At 38.9% G+C, this 22,221-nt stretch overlaps 1 protein-coding gene across 1 annotated transcript in view; it reads right to left on the bottom strand.

The window, feature by feature from the left end:
* Positions 1 to 13,521: 13,521 nt before the first annotated feature.
* The window catches only part of RGS10 (regulator of G protein signaling 10), a 76,777-nt gene continuing 68,077 nt past the window's right edge, over positions 13,522 to 22,221 (bottom strand). The window contains exon 6 of the mRNA XM_053692661.1: positions 13,522 to 14,868. Within this exon, the coding sequence (XP_053548636.1) occupies positions 14,716 to 14,868 (153 nt within the window). The 3' untranslated portion in view covers positions 13,522 to 14,715. The remainder of the gene's footprint in view (positions 14,869 to 22,221) is intronic.

Below are 22,221 nucleotides of genomic sequence, written 5' to 3'. Positions count from 1 at the left end.
ATATATCTATACCTATATATAACCATCTATATATATAAGTATAGTTATATATTGTACCAAAATACCATCAGATATATGTAGTAATATGTATTTATGAATAGATAGAACAATTTCTACTATGTGAAGAACATTGGAATGTGAAATATTCATATTTTCATGTCTGGTTAGCACACTTGAGAATATGCGATTGGGTTTGCACGCAAGTAGGGTGTTAGTTTTTTTTCTATCTTTTTTTACTCCATAGACTTATATGGGTAAATACATTAACATGTGTGCAATATTTGAAGTTCGGCTTGTTACACGTGTTGAGGTAGCGCGCGAGTGAAAACTTTTTACTTTCAACTTGTAATACAAGCGCTACCCGGCGTAAAAACCTTACTTCTATAGGAGTTTGCGCGAGAACGGGAGCGATAAATATTACTCCACTCATAATCTGGCCATTTTCACAAATCGAATTTCACACTTTTAGGGCTTCTTCACTAAGTGTGACTTTTTTGTTAGATATTATGAAATCATATTTTTTGGTAAAATTTAAAAACATAATTTATGTAAGAACTTACCTGATAAATTCATTTCTTTCATATTAGCAAGAGTCCATGAGCTAGTGACATATGGGATATACATTCCTACCAGGAGGGGCAAAGTTTCCCAGACCTCAAAATGCCTATAAATACACCCCTCACCACACCCACAAATCAGTTTAACGAATAGCCAAGAAGTGGGGTGATAAAAAAAAAGTGCGAAAGCATATAAAATAAGGAATTGGAATAGTTGTGCTTTATACAAAAAAATCATAACCACCACAAAAAGGGTGGGCCTCATGGACTCTTGCTAATATGAAAGAAATGAATTTATCAGGTAAGTTCTTACATAAATTATGTTTTCTTTCATGTAATTAGCAAGAGTCCATGAGCTAGTGACGTATGGGATAATGACTACCCAAGATGTGGATCTTTCCACGCAAGAGTCACTAGAGAGGGAGGGATAAAATAAAGACAGCCAATTCCTGCTGAAAATAATCCACACCCAAATAAAGTTTAATGAAAACATAAGCAGAAGATTCAAACTGAAACCGCTGCCTGAAGTACTTTTCTACCAAAAACTGCTTCAGAAGAAGAAAACACATCAAAATGGTAGAATTTAGTAAAAGTATGCAAAGAGGACCAAGTTGCTGCTTTGCAAATCTGATCAACCGAAGCCTCATTCCTAAACGCCCAGGAAGTTGAAACTGACCTAGTAGAATGAGCTGTAATCCTTTGAGGCGGAGTTTTACCCGACTCGACATAAGCATGGTGAATTAAGGATTTCAATCAAGATGCCAAAGAAATGGCAGAAGCTTTCTGACCTTTTCTAGAACCGGAAAAGATGACAAATAGACTAGAAGTCTTTCGGAAAGACTTAGTAGCTTCAACATAATATTTCAAAGCTCTAACAACATCCAAAGAATGCAACGATTTCTCCTTAGAATTCTTAGGATTAGGACATAATGAAGGAACCACAATTTCTCTACTAATGTTGTTGGAATTCACAACCTTAGGTAAAAATTCAAAAGAAGTTCGCAACACCGCCTTATCCTGATGAAAAATCAGAAAAGGAGACTCACAAGAAAGAGCAGATAATTCAGAGACTCTTCTGGCAGAAGAGATGGCCAAAAGGAACAAAACTTTCCAAGAAAGTAATTTAATGTCCAATGAATGCATGGGTTCAAAAGGAGGAGCTTGAAGAGCCCCCAGAACCAAATTCAAACTCCAAGGAGGAGAAATAGACTTAATGACAGGTTTTATACGAACCAAAGCTTGTACAAAACAATGAATATCAGGAAGATTAGCAATCTTTCTGTGAAAAAGAACAGAAAGAGCAGAGATTTGTCCTTTCAAGGAACTTGCGGACAAACCTTTATCTAAACCATCCTGAAGAAACTGTAAAATTCTCGGAATTCTAAAAGAATGCCAGGAAAAATGATGAGAAAGATATAAGTCTTCCAGACTCTATAATATATCTCTCTAGATACAGATTTACGAGCCTGTAACATAGTATTAATCACAGAGTCAGAGAAACCTCTTTGACCAAGAATCAAGCGTTCAATCTCCATACCTTTAAATTTAAGGATTTGAGATCCTGATGGAAGAAAGGACCTTGCGACAGAAGGTCTGGTCTTAACGGAAGAGTCCACGGCTGGCAAGAGGCCATGCGGACAAGATCCGCATACCAAAACCTGTGAGGCCATGCTGGAGCTACCAGCAGAACAAACGAGCATTCCTTCAGAATCTTGGAGATTACTCTTGGAAGAAGAACTAGAGGCGGAAAGATATAGGCAGGATGATACTTCCAAGGAAGTGATAATGCATCCACTGCCTCCGCCTGAGGATCCCGGGATCTGGACAGATACCTGGGAAGTTTCTTGTTTAGATGAGAAGCCATCAGATCTATTTCTGGGAGTTCCCACATTTGAACAATCTGAAGAAATACCTCTGGGTGAAGAGACCATTCGCCCGGATGCAACGTTTGGCGACTGAGATAATCCGCTTCCCAATTGTCTATTCCTGGAATATGAACCGCAGAGATTAGACAGGAGCTGGATTCCGCCCAAACCAGAATTCGAGATACTTCTTTCATAGCCAGAGGACTGTGAGTCCCTCCTTGATGATTGATGTATGCCACAGTTGTGACATTGTCTGTCTGAAAACAAATGAACGACTCTCTCTTCAGAAGAGGCCAAGACTGAAGAGCTCTGAAAATTGCACGGAGTTCCAAAATATTGATCGGTAATCTCACCTCCTGAGATTCCCAAACCCCTTGTGCCATCAGAGACCCCCACACAGCTCCCCAACCTGTAAGACTTGCATCTGTTGAGATTATAGTCCAGGTCGGAAGAACAAAAGAAGCCCCCTGAATTAAACGATGGTGATCTGTCCACCACGTCAGAGAATGTCGTACAAACGGTTTTAAAGATATTAATTGAGATATCTTTGCGTAATCCCTGCACCATTGGTTCAGCATACAGAGCTGAAGAGGTCGCATGTGAAAACGAGCAAAAGGGATCGCGTCCGATGCAGCAGTCATAAGACCTAGAATTTCGATGCATAAGGCTACCGAAGGGAATGATTGTGACTGAAGATTTCGACAAGCTGAAATCAATTTTAGACGTCTCTTGTCTGTCAAAGACAGAGTCATGGACACTGAATCTATCTGGAAACCCAAAAAGGTTACCCTTGTCTGAGGAATCAATGAACTTTTTAGTGAATTGATCCTCCAACCATGATCTTGAAGAAACAACACAAGTCGATTCGTATGAGATTCTGCTAAATGTGAAGACTGAGCAAGTACCAAGATATCGTCCAAATAAGGAAATACCACAATACCCTGTTCTCTGATTACAGACAGAAGGGCACCGAGAACCTTTGTAAAAATTCTTGGAGCTGTAGCTAGGCCAAACGGCAGAGCCACAAACTGGTAATGCTTGTCCAGGAAAGAGAATCTCAGGAACTGATAGTGAACTGGATGAATCGGAATATGCAGATATGCATCCTGTAAATCTATTGTAGACATATAATGCCCTTGCTGAACAAAAGGCAAGATAGTCCTTACAGTTACCATTTTGAATATTGGTATCCTTACATAACGATTCAATATTTTTAGATCCAGAACTGGTCTGAAGGAATTCTCCTTCTTTGGTACAATGAAGAGATTCGAATAAAACCCCAGCCCCTGTTCCAGAACCGGAACTGGCATAATTACTCCAGTCAACTCTAGATCTGAAACACATTTCAGAAATGCTTGAGCTTTCACTGGGTTTACTGGGACACGGGAAAGAAAAAATCTCTTTGCAGGAGGTCTTATCTTGAAACCAATTCTGTACCCTTCTGAAACAATGTTCTGAATCCAAAGATTGTGAACAGAATTGATCCAAATTTCTTTGAAAAAACGTAATCTGCCCCCTACCAGCTGAGCTGGAATGAGGGCCGCACCTTCCTGTGGACTTAGAAGCTGGCTTTGCTTTTCTAGAAGGCTTGGATTTATTCCAGACTGGAGATGGTTTCCAAACTGAAACTGCTCCTGAGGATGAAGGATCAGGCTTTTGTTCTTTGTTGAAACGAAAGGAACGAAAACGATTATTAGCCCTGTTTTTACCTTTAGATTTTTTATCCTGTGGTAAAAAAGTTCCTTTCCCACCAGTAACAGTTGAGATAATAGAATCCAACTGAGAACCAAATAATTTATTACCCTGGAAAGAAAGGGAAAGTAGAGTCGATTTAGAAGACATATCAGCATTCCAAGTTTTAAGCCATAAAGCTCTTCTAGCTAAAATAGCTAGAGACATAAACCTGACATCAACTCTGATAATATCAAAAATGGCATCACAGATAAAATTATTAGCATGTTGAAGAAGAAGAAGAATATTATGAGAATCATGATCTGTTACTTGTTGCGCTAAAGTTTCCAACCAAAAAGTTGAAGCTGCGGCAACATCAGCCAATGATATAGCAGGTCTAAGAAGATTACCTGAACACAGATAAGCTTTTCTTAGAAAGGATTCAATTTTCCTATCTAAAGGATCCTTAAAGGAAGTACCATCTGCCGTAGGAATAGTAGTACGTTTAGCAAGGGTAGAAATAGCCCCATCAACTTTAGGGATTTTGTCCCAAAACTCTAATCTGTCGGACGGCACAGGATATAATTGCTTAAAACGTTTAGAAGGAGTAAATGAATTACCCAAATTATTCCATTCTCTGGAAATTACTTCAGAAATAGCACCAGGAACAGGAAAAACTTCTGGAATAACCACAGGAGATTTAGAGACCTTGTCTAAACGTTTAGATTTAGTATCAAGAGGACCAGAATCCTCAATTTCTAAAGCAATTAAAAGTTCTTTAAGTAAAGAACGAATAAATTCCATTTTAAATAAATATGAAGATTTATCAGCATCAACCTCTGAGACAGAATCCTCTGAACCAGAAGAATCATTAGAATCAGAATGATGATGTTCATTTAAAAATTCATCTGGATAAAGAGAAGTTTTAAAAGATTTTTTGTGTTTACTAGAAGGAGGAATAACAGACATAGCCTTCTTAATGGATTCAGAAACAAAATCTCTTATGTTATCAGGAACACTCTGAACATTAGATGTTGTTGGAACTGCAACAGGTAATGGTACTTTACTAAAGGAAATATTATCTGCATTAACAAGTTTGTCATGACATTCAATACAAACAACAGCTGGAGGAACAGCTACCAAAAGTTTACAGCAGATACACTTAGCTTTGGTAGTTCCAGCACCAGACAGCGATTTTCCTGAAGTATCTTCTGACTCAGATGCAACGTGAGACATCTTGCAATATGTAAGAGAAAAAACAACATATAAAGCAAAATTGATCAAATTCCTTAAATGACAGTTTCAGGAATGGGAAAAAATGCCAAAGAACAAGCTTCTAGCAACCAGAAGCAATAAAAAATGAGACTTAAATAATGTGGAGACAAAAGCGACGCCCATATTTTTTTAGCGCCAAAAAAGACGCCTAAATGCTTTTGGCGCCAAAAATGACGCCACATCCGGAACGCCGACATTTTTGGCGCAAAAGAACGTCAAAAAATGACGCAAGATTTTTTGCGCCAAAAAAGTCCGCGCCAAGAATGACGCAATAAAATTAAGCATTTTCAGCCCCCGCGAGCCTAACAGCCCACAGGGAAAAAGTCAAATTTTTAAGGTAAGAAAAATGATTGATTCAAATGCATTATCCCAAATATGAAACTGACTGTCTGAAAAAAAGGAATGTTGAACATTCTGAGTCAAGGCAAATAAATGTTTGAATACATATATTTAGAACTTTAAAAAAGTGCCCAACCATAGCTTTAGAGTGTCACAGAAAATAAGACTTACTTACCCCAGGACACTCATCTACATGTTTGTAGAAAGCCAAACCAGTACTGAAACGAAAATCAGCAGAGGTAATGGTATATATATAAGAGTATATCGTCGATCTGAAAAGGGAGGTAAGAGATGAATCTCTACGACCGATAACAGAGAACCTATGAAATAGACCCCGTAGAAGGAGATCATTGAATTCAAACAGGCAATACTCTCTTCACATCCCTCTGACATTCACTGCACGCTGAGAGGAAAACCGGGCTCCAACCTGCTGCGGAGCGCATATCAACGTAGAATCTAGCACAAACTTACTTCACCACCTCCATAGGAGGCAAAGTTTGTAAAACTGATTTGTGGGTGTGGTGAGGGGTGTATTTATAGGCATTTTGAGGTTTGGGAAACTTTGCCCCTCCTGGTAGGAATGTATATCCCATACGTCACTAGCTCATGGACTCTTGCTAATTACATGAAAGAAAACAACCTTTAACTTAGTAGAATCTGGAGCAGTTTGAGATGCAGTTGTTTTTGACGTCCCTGTGCACACCTTTTCAGTATACGTATAGTTTTATTTTCTTTTTGTTGGGTGTTGTGGTTGGCCTTATAAATAGGTTGCACACGTTGGATGTAGCCATTAAATCTCAAATATGGAAACCCTTATGCGCTCTTCAAATTAAGGAGTCTTTGTTAGGTGAAAAGCTTATGTACCAATTACTGTATAGAATTATTCCGTAGGCTTAAGACATTCATATATTATGTGAATATATTAATATTTTATTTATTTTCTAAAGTTATACAGGGTATCACAGCAGTACAGCTTGCAACCAACAGCTAGCAATCCTTAGACTACACCCATGTCTTTACTAATCTCTGATTAGTGCTAAGTCACCAGCTCAATGGGGCCGATTTATCAAGGGCCAAATAGCCCCTGATGCCCGTTTCCGCCAGAAAACATAATTTATGTAAGAACTTACCTGATAAATTCATGTCTTTCATATTAGCAAGAGTCCACAAGCTAGTGACGTATGGGATATACATTCCTACCAGGAGGGGCAAAGTTTCCCAAACCTCAAAATGCCTATAAATACACCCCTCACCACACCCACAATTCAGTTTAACGAATAGCCAAGAAGTGGGGTGATAAGAAAGGAGCGAAAGCATCAAAAATAAGGAATTGGAATAATTGTGCTTTATACAAAAAAATCATAACCACCACAAAAAAGGGTGGGTCTCATGGACCCTTGCTAATATGAAAGAAATGAATTTATCAGGTAAGTTCTTACATAAATTATGTTTTCTTTCATGTAATTAGCAAGAGTCCATGAGCTAGTGACATATGGGATAGCAGATACCCAAGATGTGGAACTTCCACGCAAGAGTCACTAGAGAGGGAGGGATAAAATAAAGACAGCCAATTCCGCTGAAAAAATAATCCACAACCCAAATCAAAAGTTTTAATCTAAATAATGAAAAAAACTGAAATCATAAGCAGAAGAATCAAACTGAAACAGCTGCCTGAAGTACTTTTCTACCAAAAACTGCTTCAGAAGAAGAGAAAACATCAAAATGGTAGAATTTAGTAAAAGTATGCAAAGAAGACCAAGTTGCTGCTTTGCAAATCTGATCAACGGAAGCTTCATTCTTAAAAGCCCAGGAAGTAGAAACTGACCTAGTAGAATGAGCCGTAATCCTTTGAGGCGGGGACTTACCCGACTCCACATAAGCATGATGAATCAAAGACTTTAAAGGGCCACTAAACCCAAAATCTTTCTTTCATGATTCAGATAGAACATACAAATTTAAACAACATTACAATTTACTTCTATTATTTATTTTGCTTCATTTTTTAGATATCCTTATTTGAAGAAAAAGCAATGCACATGGGTGAGCCAATCACATGAGGCTTCTATGTGCAGCAACCAATGAGCAGCTACTGAGCATATCTAGATATGCTTTTCAGCAATGAATATCAAGAGAATAAAACAAATTAGATAATAGAAGTAAATTAGAAAGATGTTTAAAAATGCATTCTCTTTCTAAATCATGAAAGAAAAAATGTGGGTATCATGGCCCTTTAACCAAGACGCCAAAGAAATGGCAGAAGCTTCCTGACCTTTCCTGGAACCAGAAAAGATAACAAATAGACTAGAAGTCTTTCTATAATCTTTAGTAGCTTCAACATAATATTTCAAAGCTCTTACTACATCCAAAGAATGTAAAGATCTCTCCTTTGAATTCTTAGGATCAGGACACAATGAAGGGACAACAATTTCTCTACTAATGTTGTTAGAATTCACAACCTTAGGTAAAAATTTAAATGAAGTCCGCAACACCGCCTTATCCTGATGAAAAATCAGAAAAGGAGATTCACAAGAAAGAGCAGATAACTCAGAAACTCTTCTAGCAGAAGAGATGGCCAAAAGGAACAAAACTTTCCAAGAAAGTAATTTAATATCCAGAGAAGGCATAGGTTCAAACAGGAGCCTGTAAAGCCCTCAGAACCAAATTAAGACTCCAAGGAGGAGAGATTGACTTAATGACAGGCTTTATACGAACCAAAGCCTGTACAAAACAATGAATATCAGGAAGATTAGCAATCTTTCTCTGAAAAAGAACAGAAAGAGCAGAGATTTGTCCTTTCAAAGAACTTGCAGATAAACCTTTATCCAAACCCTCCTGAAGGAACTGTAAAATTCTAGGAATTCTAAAAGAATGCCAAGAGAATTTATGAGAAGAACACCAAGAAATGTAAGTCTTCCAGACTCGATAATAAATCTTCCTAGACACAGATTTACGAGCCTGTAACATAGTATTAATAACTGAGTCAGAGAAACGCCTATGACTAAGAATCAAGCGTTCAATTTCCATACCTTCAAATTTAATGATTTGAGATCCTGATGGAAAAATGGGCCTTGAGATAGAAGGTCTGGTCTTAATGGAAGTGTCCAAGGTTGGCAACTGGCCATCCGAATGAGATCCGCATACCAAAACCTTTGAGGCCATGCTGGAGCCACCAGCAGAACAAAGAACGTTCCATTAGAATTTTGGAAATCACTCTTGGAAGAAGAACTAGAGGCAGGATGATAATTCCAAGGAAGTGACAACGCGTCCACTGCTTCCGCCTGAGGATCCCTGGATCTGGACAGATACCTGGGAAGTTTCTTGTTTAGATGAGAGGCCATCAGATCTATTTCTGGAAGTCCCCAGATCTGAACAATCTGAAGAAATACCTCTGGGTGAAGAGACCATTCGCCCGGATGTAACGTCTGGCGACTGAGAGAATCCGCTTCCCAATTGTCTACACCTGGGATGTGAACCGCAGAAATTAGACAGGAGCTGGATTCCGCCCATACAAGTATCCGAGATACTTCTTTCATAGCTTGAGGACTGTGAGTCCCACCTTGATGATTGACATACGCCACGGTTGTGACATTGTCCGTCTGAAAACAAATAAACGATTCTCTCTTCAGAAGAGGCCAGAACTGGAGAGCTCTGAAAATCGCACAGAGTTCCAAAATGTTGATTGGTAATCTCGCCTCCTTAGATTCCCAAACCCCCTGCACTGTCAGAGATCCCCATACAGCTCCCCAACCTGAAAGACTCGCATCTGTTGAGATCACAGTCCAGGTTGGACGAATAAAAGAGGCCCCTTGAATTAAACGATGGTGATCCAACCACCAAGTCAGAGAAGATCGAACATTGGGATTTAAGGATATTATTTGTGATATCCTTGTATAATCCCTGCACCACTGGTTCAGCATACAAAGCTGAAGAGGTCTCATGTGAAAACGAGCAAAGGGGATCGCGTCCGATGCAGCAGTCATGAGACCTAGAATTTCCATGCAAAAAGCTACCGAAGGGAATGATTGAGACTGAAGGGTTCGACAAGCTGAAACCAACTTCAGACGTCTCTTTTCTGTTAAAGACAAAGTCATGGACACTGAATCTATTTGAAAGCCCAAAAAGGTTACCTTTGTCTGAGGAATCAAAGAACTCTTTGGTAAATTGATCCTCCAACCATATTTTTGAAGAAACAACACAAGTTGATTCGTATGAGATTCTGCAGAATGTAAAGACTGAGCAAGTACCAAGATATCGTCCAAATAAGGAAATACCGCAATACCCTGTTCTCTGATTACAGAGAGAAGGGCACCGAGAACCTTTGAAAAGATCCTTGGAGCTGTTGCTAGGCCAAACGGAAGGGCAACAAACTGGTAATGCTTGTCTATAAAAGAGAATCTCAGAAACTGATAGTGATCTGGATGAATTGGAATATGAAGATATGCATCCTGTAAATCTATTGTGGACATATAATGCCCTTGCTGAACAAAAGGCAGAATAGTCCTTATAGTCACCATTTTGAATGTTGGTATTCTCACATAACGATTCAATATTTTTAGATCCAGAACTGGTCTGAAGGAATTCTCCTTCTTTGGTACAATGAATAGATTTGAGTAAAACCCCAGACCCCGTTCTGGAACTGGCACAATTACCCCAGCCAACTCTAGATCTGAAACACATTTCAGAAATGCCTGAGCCTTCACTGGGTTTACTGGAATGCGAGAGAGAAAAAAATCTTCTCACAGGACGTCTTATCTTGAAACCTATTCTGTATCCTTGAGAAACAATGTTCTGAATCCAAAGACTGTGAATCGAATTGATCCAAATATCTTTGAAAAATCGTAACCTGCCCCCTATCAGCTGTGCTGGAATGAGGGCCGCACCTTCATGCGGATTTAGGAGCTGGTTTTGACTTTCTAAAAGGCTTGGATTTATTCCAGACTGGAGAAGGTTTCCAAACAGAAACTGTTCCTTTAGGGGAAGGGTCAGGCTTCTGTTCCTTATTCTGACGAAAGGAACGAAAACGATTAGCAGCCCTGTATTTACCTTTAGATTTTTTGTCCTGAGGCAAAAAGGTTCCTTTCCCCCCAGTAACAGTTGAAATAATAGAATTCAACTGTGAACCAAATAATTTATTACCTTGGAAAGAAAGAGAAAGCAAAGTTGACTTAGAAGTCATATCTGCATTCCAAGATTTAAGCCATAGAGCTCTTCTAGCTAAGATAGCTAGAGACATATATCTGACATCAATTCTAATGATATCAAAAATGGCATCACAAATAAAATTATTAGCATATTGAAGAAGTTTAACAATGCTATAAGAATTATGGTCTGACACTTGTTGCGCTAAAGCCTCCAACCAGAAAGTTGAAGCTGCAGCAACATCAGCCAAAGAAATAGCAGGTCTAAGAAGATTACCTGAACATAAATAAGCTCTCCTTAGAAAGGATTCAAGCTTCCTGTCTAAAGGATCCTTAAAGGAAGTACTATCCACCATAGGAATAGTAGTACGTTTAGCAAGAGTAGAAATAGCCCCATCAACTTTAGGGATTTTATCCCAAAACTCTAATCTATCAGATGGCACAGGGTACAATTTCCTAAACCTTTGAGAAGGAGTAAATGAAGTACCCAGACTATTCCATTCCCTAGAAATTACTTCTGAAATAGCATCAGGAACTGGAAAAACTTCAGGAATAACTACATGAGGTTTGAAAACCGAATTTAAACGCTTAGTAGATTTAGTATCAAGAGGACTAGACTCCTCCATATCTAATGCAATTAACACTTCTTTAAGTAAAGAACGAATAAACTCCATCTTAAATAAATATGAAGATTTATCAGTGTCAATATCTGAGGCAGAATCTTCTAAACCAGATAGATCCTCATCAGAAACAGATAAGTCAGAATGATGACGGTCACTTAAAAATTCATCTGAAATATGAGAAGTTTTAAAAGACCTTTTACGCTTACTGGAAGGAGGAATAACAGACAGAGCCTTCCTAATAGATTTAGAAACAAATTCTGTTACACTAACAGGGACATCCTGAACATTAGATGTTGAAGGAACAACAACAGGTAATGGATTATTACTAATGGAAACACAATCTGCATTAGAAAGTTTATCAAGACAGTTATCACAAACAACAGCCGGAGGAACAGTTACCAAAAGTTTACAACAGATGCACTTAACTTTCCAGAAGTAGATTCTGATCCAGGGTCATGTTGAGACATCTTGCAATATGTAATAGAAAAAACAACATATAAAGCAAAATTATCAAATTCCTTAAATGACAGTTTCAGGAATGGGAAAAAATGCCAAATGAACAAGCCTCTAGCAACCAGAAGCAATGAAAAATGAGACTGAAATAATGTGAAAAAAAGGTGGAGACAAGAATGACGCCCACATTTTTTGGCGCCAAGAATGACGCCCACATTATTGGCGCCAAGTACAATGCCCATATTTTTTGGCGCCAAGTATGACACCACATCCTGTGACGCCGGAAAAAACGACGCCCACAATTTTGGCCCAAAAAACGTCTGAACGTCAAAAAATGACGCAACCATGCACAAACTTCCGGCGTCAATTAGGGCGCCGGAAATGACAACATTTTTGCGCCAAAAAGGTCTGCGCCAAGAATGACGCAATAAATTGAAGCATTTTCAGCCCCCGCGAGCCTAACAGCCCACAGGGAAAAAAAGTCAATTGAAAAAAATAAGGAATACTGATTATCCTGAATCAAGGCAAATATAAAAAATATATTTAAAGACATATATTTAGAACTTTACATATAAAGTGCCCAACCATAGCTTTGAGTGTCATAAATAGAAATAAGATTTACTTACCCCAAGACACTCATCTACATATAGTAGATAGCCAAAGCAATACTGAAACGAGAATCAGTAGAGGTAATGGTATATAAGAGTATATCGTCGATCTGAAAAGGGAGGTAGGAGAAGAAATCTCTACGACCGATAACAGAGAACCTATGAAATAGATCCCCTAGAGGTAGACCATTAAATTCAAATAGGCAATACTCTCTTCACATCCCTCTGACATTCACTGCACTCTGAGAGGAAAACCGGGCTTCAGCCTGCTGCGAAGCGCATATCAACGTAGAATCTAGCACAAACTTACTTCACCACCTCCATGGGAGGCAAAGTTTGTAAAACTGAATTGTGGGTGTGGTGAGGGGTGTATTTATAGGCATTTTGAGGTTTGGGAAACTTTGCCCCTCCTGGTGGGAATGTATATCCCATACATCACTAGCTCATGGACTCTTGCTAATTACATGAAAGAAACAGCAGTTATGAAGCAGTGGTCTTAACACTGCTGCTCTATAACTGGTCCACCGCCTCTGAGGCTGCGGACATCAATCTGCCTGATCGTGTACAACCGGGCTGATTGACACCCCCTGCTAGCGGCCAATTGGCCGCAAATCTGCAGGGGGTCGCCTTGTACAAGCAGTTCACTAGAACTGCTTGTGCAATGTCAAATGCCGACAGCCTATGCTGTCGGCATTCAGCGATGTCTGGCAGACGTGATACGCTACAGACTTTGATAAATCAGCCCCAATGAGTAATGTTCTTCATTCTCAAGGACCTGGGAATTTAATTATATCAAGTCCAGTGCAAGTTATGTATAAATATAGCAGGGTCCAGTACTGAAAGGGACATTAGCCATTTTTTTATAAACACATAGTATATATCAGTAACTAAGTACTAAATTGCAAATCATTTACATACAAAATAAATTGTTGAAAAGCATTTACATCTTGCAAAACTAATGCTGACAAAAAATAAAAAAAACAACACTTGGCTGGTGGCTGTGGCAGCAAGAAAGATCCAAAATTATTTCCTGATTTATTAGGTTCATACAATGTAAATCTCTGTTGACAGAATAATTATCGACTGCTTAATTTTATAGAATCCTTTACTGAACAAAAAAACCAACCCATTCAGTAGTTTTAAGTTTGTAGGATAAATAAATGTAAAACATTTTTTTATTTTGTCAATGTATATAAAAACTGTACTCAATTACTAATATATCTGTTACTATGTTTATTTTTAGATCTCATACATATATGGGCGCCATTATATGTCTATGGATGAATTACAAATGGTTTACATCTAAAGTGCTTTCCATATGATCATACTGTGGTGCAGTTCCGGGGTACAGTGATTATGATAGTCTCAATTTTGAAGACTCCATTATCCAAATAATAATACAATACTAAATGAACAATTATTTAAAATGTGTTTGTAAGAATGTTATACATATAGTGCACAAGACATGTGCACAGTCCTGAGCCTAGCTCTTATGGAAAGAAGTTCCAACAAACATTACCAAAAGAAGGCGGTGCATTTAGTGACAGATGTAAATTGGAAAGTTGTTAAATTGTATGATCTGTCTAATCATGAAAGTTCTTAATCTATGTTAGTGAATTTGGTGTAAATCTACCATTGGCGGTTATGTGGGGATAGCAGCTTCTATGTCTAGAAACTCCTTTAAACCAAGGGTAAATCACTTATTGACCACAGAGTAACCTGGTGATATGAAGCCCAGTACAACATAATAATATAGAACTTAGTCAAGCTGCTTATATGAAACTGGAGACGAACATAGCTAAAATCTCAGTTTTAATTTATCTGTCTGAAAAAAAAAAACAAGTATAAAATAGTACCACGTTCCACTATCATAAATTCAAAAGAAGACAAGATCCTGGTAATTGTATTAAAGTCATAAGCAGAATCTTTCGCCTGTCTGCAATTACCTCTCCTAATGGTTTCTTTTATTAATTATAAAATTGTTTACCCTGTACATGAAGACTAAGAAAACTAATGCCTGTGCAGATCTTCTTGTAATCTTATTAATTTAGGTCTGTTAGCGTGTGCTAGGCCGCCCATGGAGTGAACAAGCCAGGAGTGTTGTGAAGCTCTGTGGTTGTCTTTGGTAGTAAACAGTTCCTTTCCCGTTGATTCCACATGAGCCTGTATGTAAGCAAAGGGAGACATCACGTGTTGTATATCCTAGAGGCGCGCTTTGGAGCAGTCTCACCTCCCGTCCCAAAGCCTGTGTGCTCACTCTCCTCAGATGCCTTGAGTTTCAGAAACACCTCCGACTTCAAAAATCGACTGTAGCTGTCATATTTCATGAGATTAAAAATCTGCAGGGATGTAATGAATTCAGTTTAAGTGACAGAAATGGAACTCTTAGTAATACAGCAGTATTCAGAAAGAATATCTGTGAGTAAAAGGTGTTGTAAACGTCTATAAACTTAAAGGGACAGTATACACTCATTTTCATATACCTGCATGTAATAGACACTACTATAAAGATGCACAGATACTGATATAAAAATCCAGTATAAAACGGTTTAAAAACGTACTTAGAAGCTGTCAGTTTGGCTCTGTTGAAAAGGCAGCTGGAAAGCCCACTGCAAGTGGCAAATAAGACACTCCCCCCTCCCCCTTCTTTTGCATATGAAAAGACCCTTTACACAAACAGCAGCAAGCTGGAGAAGGTAGCTGACGGTATTCTCATAAAACTTTGGGGCTTGGTTTGGTTAGGAGTCTGAAAATCAGAGCAATGTTATTTAAAAATAAGCAAAACTATACATTTATTTTTAAAAAAAACTTTATGGGCTATATAAATAGATCATCTACAAAACATTTATGCAAAGAAAAAATGAGGGTATAATGTCCCTTTAATAAGATGTGTTTATTAGGGATGGGCGAATGTGGCTAAATTGAAATTGGAATGAAAGAACGATTATTCCTTTACACAATCAAATATCGATACAAACAAAAATTCTTTAAAATTTGAAAATCGAATGATATTTTTTATTTTCGAATGTTGCTTTCGATTTCGAATGTTCATAATAGTTCATATATACACATTAAAATTTCAAATGTGTATATTTGATATAATATAAACATTCAAAATCAAAATGGATTTTCATTATTTCGAATTAGCTTTTTAAAATTCAATTTTACATTAGAAAATAAACAAAAAAATAAAACAAATATTACCGAATGTTAATTAAAATTCAAATACCAATATTAGAAATTGGAATGTTAGAATGTGTGATAAAACATTCTAACGTTTCTTTGAACTGAGACATTCATAAAAATGTGTTAGCAGCTTTTGTCTCTTGCTAGCTATAGATCTTTGTCTATCCACCGCAAAACTGAATATGTTTTAAAGAGATAGGAAAGTCAAAATTAAACTTGCATGATTCAGATTCACTTCTATTTTAAAATGTACTTTGTTATCCTGGTATCCTTTGAAGGCAAAATGATGTACATATTTACACTATTGGGAGCTAGCTGGTGATTGATTTATGTCTTGTGATTGGCTCAAAGTTAAAGGTGCTTATATTGATTTTAATTCTAACAGGAAGTGCACAACTTGTATTTGGGACAAAACAAGCTCATTGGTAGAACAGGGAAGTGTCCGTCAAGCAAAAAAAAACAACATATTTGTTAAACACAGAAAACATTACCTGACAATTTCATTTCCATCGAGGGGAGGAGTCGACGGCTTAATTCATTACAATTTTGGTTATTAAGAAACTGGCCACCAGGAGGAGGCAAAGACACCCCAGTCAAAGGCTTAAATACTTCCCCCACTTCCCTCATCCCCCAGTCATTCTGCGAGGGAACCAGGAACAGTAGGAGAAATATCAGGGTAAAAAAGGTGCCAGAAGATGAATAAATTTAGGGCCGCCCAGCGGAGATACGGGCAGGAGTCGTGGACTCTCCTCCCCTCGATGGAAATTAAATTATCAGGTAAGCATAATTTATGTTTTCCATCTAAAGGGGAGGAGAGTCCACGTCTTCATTCATTACTATTGGGAACATATACTCAAGTTCTAGAGGATACTGAATGAAACCGGGAGGTAAAAGGCGGACCCTAATCTGAGGGCACCACAGCCTGGAAAACCTTCCTCCCAAAAACAGCTTCCGCAGAAGCAAAAACGTCAAATTTGTAAAAGTGTGTAAGGAGGACCACCTTACAAATTTGCTCCACAGTGGCCTCATTCTTGAAGGCCCAAGACAAAGCCACAGCTCTAGTTGTGTCCCTCTGCGAGGCTGAGCAACAGCGCCTAAACCAGGATGTCGTGCAGTTAAGATGCCAGTGCCACTGCAATGCCCCTGGATCTGGCCACTGCTAGCAACGCCCCCAGAACCTCCATGAAGACCCTCAGGCCGTCGACAGACCAAAAGGAAGGGCCACAAACTGGAAGTGTTGGTCCAGAAATGCAAATCTTAGGAACCTTGTCCCTGTGGATTGGCACATGAAGGTAAGCGTCCTTCAAGTCTATAGTCGTCATGAACTGTCCCTTTTGAATTAGGGGCAGAATATATCTGATCATTTCCATTTTGAATGATGGAACACTCAGAAACTTGTTTAAACAATTTAGGTCCAGAATCGGGCGGAATGTGCCCTCCTTCTTTGAAACCACAAAAAGGTTGGAATAGTACCCTAGACCCCTTTCTGATAGGGGTACTGGTACGATAACCCTGAGAGAGGCGAGATCTCTCACACACTCTAGAAAGGCCTCTCTCTTCTCTGGTATTGAAGACAGGTTTGACAGGAGGAATCTGCCCTTGGGGGGATGGGATCTGAACCCTATCCTGTAACCCTGGCAGACCACTTCTAGAACCCAAGGGTCCTGAACGTCCTGCAACCATGCATCTGAGAATAGAGATAATCTGCCCCCTACGTGATTCGGAGACCGGGCCGGGGGCAGCCCGTAATTGCCAATTTCGTCTCGGCGGGCTTCTTGTTCTGCTTAGACTTGTTCCAAGATTGAGCCGGCTTCCAAGATCCCTTGGAATGCTCCGCTTTTGCAGCGGGTTGCTGGCGCTGGGCCTTGTCCGCACGAAAGGGACGAAAAGTAGATCCTTTAGGCTTAGCCTTCTTATCCTGCGGTAGGAAAGCTCCATTGCCTCCCTTAACCGTGGATATAATCGAATCCAATCCTGGACCGAACATGATCTTTCCTTGAAAAGGCAAGGATAACAGCCTCGCCATAGAGGTCATGTCCGCAGACCAAGATTTTAGCCACAGAGCCCTGCGCGCTAAAACAGAAAAACCTGACAACTTAGCATTCAGGCAAATAATTTGCATATTGGCATCACAGATGAAAGAATTGGCGATCTTCAGCGCCTTAATCTTCTCCTTCTCCTGTATCTCGTCGATGGATGTCTCCTCCTCAACCATTTCACACAGGGATTCACACCAATATGTTGCAGCTCCAGTGACCGCTGCAATGGCCGCTGCTGGCTGAAAAACAAACCCTGTGTGCTGAAACATCTTTCTCAACATGTTTTACAGCTTTTTATCCATGGACTCTTTAAACGATAAACTATCCTCGAGGGGAATAGTCGTCCGCTTCGCAAGCGTAGAGATGGCCACATGCACCTTAGGGATGGCCCCCACAGCTCAAGCTGAGAGTCCAGTTTTTTAAAGTAAGAAGAAGGGGAAAGGCTAAAGGGCTAAAAAAATGTATATCAATTGATAGACAAAGATACAAGGAAATGTAAAGCTTTTAATACATTAAAACAAGAATTTGGAGTAATAAATATTAAATTTTACGCTTATTTAAAAGCACGCCACTATACACAGCAACTATCAGATAATATTCTGACAGAAGGAACATGGAGTATTGTAGAGCCGGCTTTAAAACTGTTCAGTATAGGGAAATACGCAATTTCTTTACTATATAAGATAGTCATATCCTTTCTGGGAGGGAAAAAAATCACAAATCTTGGCTAATAACTGGTAAATCTCCACGGAAAGAATAAAGGAAAGCTTTAAGGCTTTAGATGCAGCGACAATATCTACTTCCTGGAGAGAAACCCACACAAAATGTATAAATAAAATATATATCACTCCTGCTGTTAAGGCTAGATGGTCAACAACAGGAATATACTGCCCCAAATGTAGGAGGCTAAGAGTGGAGTTGCATCATTATTTTTGGGGCTGTACCAAAATTAAAAAAATCTGGCACAAAGTTAATGATTGGATTAATAGAATTAATTCAATCAATATACAACTATCGGATAAACTTATCTTCTTTTTTGATAGGAAAGGATACTCGTTTAAGAACTCACGTCAACTAAATAGTATAATTATAACAAGTAGACTTCTGATTCTAAAATACTGGAAATCCAATAAATCTCCAAGTCTGAGAGAACTCAAACAAAAAATACAAAACCAAATTATATTGGAACAAATAGATATTTCACCTAGTTCTGAAATTCTCATAACTAGGTTTTTTAAAAAATGGAAAAAACATAATTTATGTAAGAACTTACCTGATAAATTCATTTCTTTCATATTAACAAGAGTCCATGAGCTAGTGACGTATGGGATATACATTCCTACCAGGAGGGGCAAAGTTTCCCAAACCTTAAAATGCCTATAAATACACCCCTCACCACACCCACAAATCAGTTTAACGAATAGCCAAGAAGTGGGGTGATAAGAAAAAAAGTGCGAAGCATATAAAATAAGGAATTGGAATAATTGTGCTTTATACAAAAAAATCATAACCACCACAAAAAAGGGTGGGCCTCATGGACTCTTGTTAATATGAAAGAAATGAATTTATCAGGTAAGTTCTTACATAAATTATGTTTTCTTTCATGTAATTAACAAGAGTCCATGAGCTAGTGACGTATGGGATAATGACTACCCAAGATGTGGATCTTTCCACACAAGAGTCACTAGAGAGGGAGGGATAAAATAAAGACAGCCAATTCCTGCTGAAAATAATCCACACCCAAAATAAAGTTTAACAAAAAACATAAGCAGAAGATTCAAACTGAAACCGCTGCCTGAAGAACTTTTCTACCAAAAACTGCTTCAGAAGAAGAAAATACATCAAAATGGTAGAATTTAGTAAAAGTATGCAAAGAGGACCAAGTTGCTGCTTTGCAGATCTGGTCAACCGAAGCTTCATTCCTAAACGCCCAGGAAGTAGAAACTGACCTAGTAGAATGAGCTGTAATTCTTTGAGGCGGAATTTTACCCGACTCAACATAGGCAAGATGAATTAAAGATTTCAACCAAGATGCCAAAGAAATGGCAGAAGCTTTCTGGCCTTTCCTAGAACCGGAAAAGATAACAAATAGACTAGAAGTCTTACGGAAAGATTTCGTAGCTTCAACATAATATTTCAAAGCTCTAACAACATCCAAAGAATGCAATGATTTCTCCTTAGAATTCTTAGGATTAGGACATAATGAAGGAACCACAATTTCTCTACTAATGTTGTTGGAATTCACAACTTTAGGTAAAAATTCAAAAGAAGTTCGCAACACCGCCTTATCCTGATGAAAAATCAGAAAAGGAGACTCACACGAAAGAGCAGATAATTCAGAAACTCTTCTAGCAGAAGAGATGGCCAAAAGGAACAAAACTTTCCAAGAAAGTAATTTAATGTCCAATGAATGCATAGGTTCAAACGGAGGAGCTTGAAGAGCTCCCAAAACCAAATTCAAACTCCATGGAGGAGAAATTGACTTAATGACAGGTTTTATACGAACCAAAGCTTGTACAAAACAATGAATATCAGGAAGAATAGCAATCTTTCTGTGAAAAAGAACAGAAAGAGCGGAGATTTGTCCTTTCAAAGAACTCGCGGACAAACCCTTATCTAAACCATCCTGAAGAAACTGTAAAATTCTCGGTATTCTAAAAGAATGCCAAGAAAAATGATGAGAAAGACACCAAGAAATATAAGTCTTCCAGACTCTATAATATATCTCTCGAGATACAGATTTACGAGCCTGTAACATAGTATTAATCACGGAGTCAGAGAAACCTCTATGACCAAGAATCAAGCGTTCAATCTCCATACCTTTAAATTTAAGGATTTCAGATCCGGATGGAAAAAAGGACCTTGAGACAGAAGGTCTGGTCTTAACGGAAGAGTCCATGGTTGGCAAGATGCCATCCGGACAAGATCCGCATACCAAAACCTGTGAGGCCATGCCGGAGCTATTAGCAGAACAAACGAGCATTCCCTCAGAATCTTGGAGATTACTCTTGGAAGAAGAACTAGAGGCGGAAAGATATAGGCAGGATGATACTTCCAAGGAAGTGATAATGCATCCACTGCCTCCGCCTGAGGATCCCGGGATCTGGACAGATACCTGGGAAGTTTCTTGTTTAGATGAGAGGCCATCAGATCTATCTCTGGGAGCCCCCACATTTGAACAATCTGAAGAAATACCTCTGGGTGAAGAGACCATTCGCCCGGATGCAACGTTTGGCGACTGAGATAATCCGCTTCCCAATTGTCTACACCTGGGATATGAACCGCAGAGATTAGACAGGAGCTGGATTCTGCCCAAACCAAAATTCGAGATACTTCTTTCATAGCCAGAGGACTGTGAGTCCCTCCTTGATGATTGATGTATGCCACAGTTGTGACATTGTCTGTCTGAAAACAAATGAACGATTCTCTCTTCAGAAGAGGCCAAAACTGAAGAGCTCTGAAAACTGCACGGAGTTCCAAGATATTGATCGGTAATCTCACCTCCTGAGATTCCCAAACTCCTTGTGCCGTCAGAGATCCCCACACAGCTCCCCAACCTGTGAGACTTGCATCTGTTGAAATTACAGTCCAGGTCGGAAGAACAAAAGAAGCCCCCTGAATTAAACGATGGTGATCTGTCCACCACGTCAGAGAGTGCCGAACAATCGGTTTTAAAGATATTAATTGATATATCTTCGTGTAATCCCTGCACCATTGGTTCAGCATACAGAGCTGAAGAGGTCGCATGTGAAAACGAGCAAAGGGGATCGCGTCCGATGCAACAGTCATAAGACCTAGAATTTCCATGCATAAGGCTACCGAAGGGAATGATTGAGACTGAAGGTTTCGACAGGCTGTAATCAATTTTAGACGTCTCTTGTCTGTTAAAGACAAAGTCATGGACACTGAATCTATCTGGAAACCCAGAAAGGTTACCCTTGTTTGAGGAATCAAAGAACTTTTTGGTAAATTGATCCTCCAACCATGATCTTGAAGAAACAACACAAGTCGATTCGTATGAGACTCTGCTAAATGTAAAGACGGAGCAAGTACCAAGATATCGTCCAAATAAGGAAATACCACAATACCCTGTTCTCTGATTACAGACAGAAGGGCACCGAGAATCTTTGTGAAAATTCTTGGAGCTGTAGCAAGGCCAAACGGTAGAGCCACAAATTGGTAATGCTTGTCTAGAAAAGAGAATCTCAGGAACTGATAATGATCTGGATGAATCGGAATATGCAGATATGCATCCTGTAAATCTATTGTGGACATATAATTCCCTTGCTGAACAAAAGGCAATATAGTCCTTATAGTTACCATCTTGAACGTTGGTATCCTTACATAACGATTCAATAATTTTAGATCCAGAACTGGTCTGAAGGAATTCTCCTTCTTTGGTACAATGAAGAGATTTGAATAAAACCCCATCCCCTGTTCCGGAACTGGAACTGGCATAATTACTCC

The sequence above is a fragment of the Bombina bombina genome, chromosome 9 (assembly GCF_027579735.1).
Source record: "Bombina bombina isolate aBomBom1 chromosome 9, aBomBom1.pri, whole genome shotgun sequence".
Taxonomy (NCBI): domain Eukaryota; kingdom Metazoa; phylum Chordata; class Amphibia; order Anura; family Bombinatoridae; genus Bombina; species Bombina bombina.
Note: the sequence above shows the minus strand (reverse complement) of the source record. Positions and strands in the feature narration are given on the sequence as shown.